Source organism: Aphanomyces invadans, assembly GCF_000520115.1.
Source record: "Aphanomyces invadans strain NJM9701 unplaced genomic scaffold supercont1.57, whole genome shotgun sequence".
Taxonomy (NCBI): Eukaryota; Oomycota; class Saprolegniomycetes; order Saprolegniales; family Verrucalvaceae; genus Aphanomyces; species Aphanomyces invadans.
This window is the reverse complement of record NW_008580202.1, coordinates 97,602-100,774: the sequence shown is the minus strand read 5'-3', so window position 1 is coordinate 100,774 and position 3,173 is coordinate 97,602. Positions and strand designations below refer to the sequence as shown.

Below are 3,173 nucleotides of genomic sequence, written 5' to 3'. Positions count from 1 at the left end.
ACCATCACCACTTGTAACTTGTGGTAGCGTCCGACTTGCGCTCCTGCTGGTATCCGTTGAGGTTGTTCGCCGCCCCTGCAACTTCAAAACTGACATTAGACTTAGGCCACGACACGTGGCCCCTACTGACTAGCATCCGCTAAGGTACATTTCTTTCTCAACTAGGATCCCTAGTTGATGCACACCATAGCAGACCTACTGTAGGACTTGCAGCGGGACAAACCCTTGGGCGAGCCATGCTGCTCTGCTCAGCAGAACACTTCCCCTCCTAGAGGAGTTGCGTGAGTCTTCGCGGTACTGTCGGCTATGGTGCACGAAATGATCATGGATCACTGCGAAGGCTCAGTTCGCTTCATCCGCCGCTCTCAGTATGTCCCCAGCACTACCTACTGGGCAAGCGTTGCCTTCTGCACAGTGCCTTGATCCATGATGGGAAGATCGTTGTGGAGCATGAAAGTAGCTTCGACTGGAGTGATAAGCCCATGAAACAAACGTCCGGCGCCAAGTGGCCAACCCATTTCGATCCCTGGGACGACGAGCTTCTCTTTCCGCGGACGCGTGATTTCGCCAAGGCGAAGGGGAACTGATCAGTCCCGCACCTTATGGCGGCCCGCCTCTACTAGCGGAGCGACCTGAAGAAGCTTTCGCGATGGGCGCCGATCAAGCCGAATCGACGCGCGCGACAGGTGCCGCCGCCACCCAAGAGACTGCTTAAGATAGCCCTATGGAAGACGTTGACATGGCTTCGTGCGTCAAGTTTGGAACGCGCCTGCTATTCCTCAGGCCCCTCTGTTCAAGGGTTCTGCGAAGGCGGAGCGGCGTGCGTTCATGCGCGAGTACCAGAAGTACTTGGCGAAATCTATGCGCTGCAATGCGTTGGTTCTCGCCCGTTCGCGATGCCCGTCAATGCTTGCATGAGCCCTTTTTCCAAGCGTCGTATTGCTTTGTTCGACATGAACAAGGACCACAACGATGTCACGGTAGTGGAATGGGTGGACTGGTTCCACACGGCATTCGATCAAGATCCGCAAGACTTGGACGTCCTGAAGAGGTGGCTCTCAAATGCCATACGTTTCGACACGAAGGTCCTCGACGCGGAGTCGCGTGTCGGCCGTATGCTTGACGACCTTATGCGAGTGCTCGAACAAGACAACCAAGAATGGGTCCTTCATCAAGAAGGAAAAATTGTTGTCGGGATTATGACCAAGGCGATCAAGCCTGAGACGCTGAAGACCGCTGTGCAGAAGCAGCTGCAACTGCAGAGGAACAAGGGCCTCAAGAGTGACGTCTTTCGCTACGTCAAGTGGTTGCGACAATTCTCAGCTGGTTTTTAGCTCTACGTCGGTCTCGACGAAGTGATGGCACCTGCGCCACAAGCCGGCGCCTCCAAGACGGACAGTTTGAAGAGCGGCCTTGACAAGCCCGACGGCGCCGACAAGAGCCATGGAAGGCCTGACGGTCCCGAAAAAGGCCGGGGTAGATCCGACGGCAACGGAAGAGCCGATGGCAGAGTGTCAGGGGTCGAGAAGCCAGCCGTTACCGGCGTAAAAGAAGATTACAAGCCAAAGAAGAAGCTTGGCAGTCTGAAGTGTCGCGACAAGAGTCACTACGTGGCAGATTGCCCTGCGGCAACGCCTGGCGAGGCGGACCGCTTATTGGATGCGCAGCTGAAGAAGTGGCGCGATGGCGTGACAGTCCTAAGCAGCCACCCCAATCGTCATCCGACCGAGCGCGGTGCATTGGTCGAAGGACTCGTTCGAGTCGAGAACGTCCTCCTCGACACAGGCGCAGACGTCAAAGTCGTTTCACGTGGGGGTCATGGATGCGTTAGTAGAGAAGAATGCCACGGTTGCGGTTCAAGTGCACGACCAACCACGTCTGGTTTACCCTTATGGCGTCGAAATGTCAAGTTTAGCATGGTGACGTTGGACACGACGTGTGGTCCGCTCACGCAACGCGACCTACAAGCGTGGATTGACGAGACATCGACTGCGATAGACTTTATCGTGAGTCGTCCTGTTATGGAGGTCTTGGGATTTTCTATTGACGACCTACCCGACGGCGCTCGAGGGCAGCAGGCCGAGTGGGACGTTTCCCCTGGCAGCGACGGACCAGTGACCAGCATGTCACGCGTGTAGCGTCTCTTGGCTGAAGAACGCAATTCGCCCGATCCCGAGCTCTCCGATACCGACGGCATGACGTGAGCCACGCCAGAGGTCGAAATCCCGCCGCCAAGCGATCAAGAAGACGAGCGGCGTCGCATGAAGCGAGACAAGGTATTTGGCATCCTGATGGCCAAGGTCGCAGAAGCTGAGACGCGTGGCCTCGCTCCTAGACACTTGGAGCGGCTGGAGATACTGCTGTCCAAGCATGTGGACCTGTTCCGAGAAGACCTGGGCGACGACGCGCCCGTCAAGGTGGAACCGTTGAAGGTGCGCATCAAACTCAACTTGGTGCCTGTCAAGTGTGGCATGCGGCGCTATTCGCCGGCGCATGTCGAATACATGCGGGAGCATGTCGCTGCTCTTCAAGCCAACAGCATGGTTTATTTGAACAACCGATCGACGTGGGCCGCTTCTCCACGGATCGTGCCCAAGAAGGAAGCAGGAGCGTTACGGATGACTATCGACAGTCGGCCTATCAACGCCTGCACCGAGCCGATGCCTTGGCCGATGCCAAACCTGGACAGCGCCATGGTGTGCCTCGTCGGTGCGACGGTCTACTTCACGTTGGACTGGACCAAAGGCTACCGGCAGCTGCCGCTGCACCCCGAATCACAGGAGTTCTTCTCCTTCATGACTCCGTTTGGTGTGTACACCCCGACCCGGGTATTGATGGGTCAGACCGACGCAGTCGCCTACTGCCAGTCGGTCGTCCACCAAATGTTTGGGGACCTGCTCTTTCGGGGGCTACTCGCGTGGCTCGATGATCTACTGGGGTCGGCCAAGACGGTGGCCGAGTTATTTGGCCTCCTGGACCAAGTGCTGACGACATGCGGTCGTTTCGGTTTGAAGCTCAACCCGAAGAAGTGTGACTTCTTCCTCAAGGAAGCCCAGTGGTGCGGCAAGGTCATATCGGCCGCGGGGGTGACGCATTCCCCGAGTCGGATCCAAGGTCTCGTCGACCTGTTGCCACCTTCGACTGCAGCGGACTTGCAGCAGTTCGTATGTGCG

At 57.1% G+C, this 3,173-nt stretch overlaps 1 protein-coding gene across 1 annotated transcript; it reads left to right on the top strand.

The window, feature by feature from the left end:
* Positions 1 to 649: 649 nt before the first annotated feature.
* H310_13848 (hypothetical protein) lies at positions 650 to 2,138 on the top strand (the record flags this gene model as incomplete). The annotated part of the gene is made up of 3 exons (XM_008881495.1): positions 650 to 686; positions 784 to 1,286; positions 1,335 to 2,138. The coding sequence occupies 3 exons, from the start codon at positions 650 to 652 to the stop codon at positions 2,136 to 2,138; spliced, it is 1,344 nt and encodes a 447-aa protein (XP_008879717.1).
* Positions 2,139 to 3,173: the final 1,035 nt, after the last annotated feature.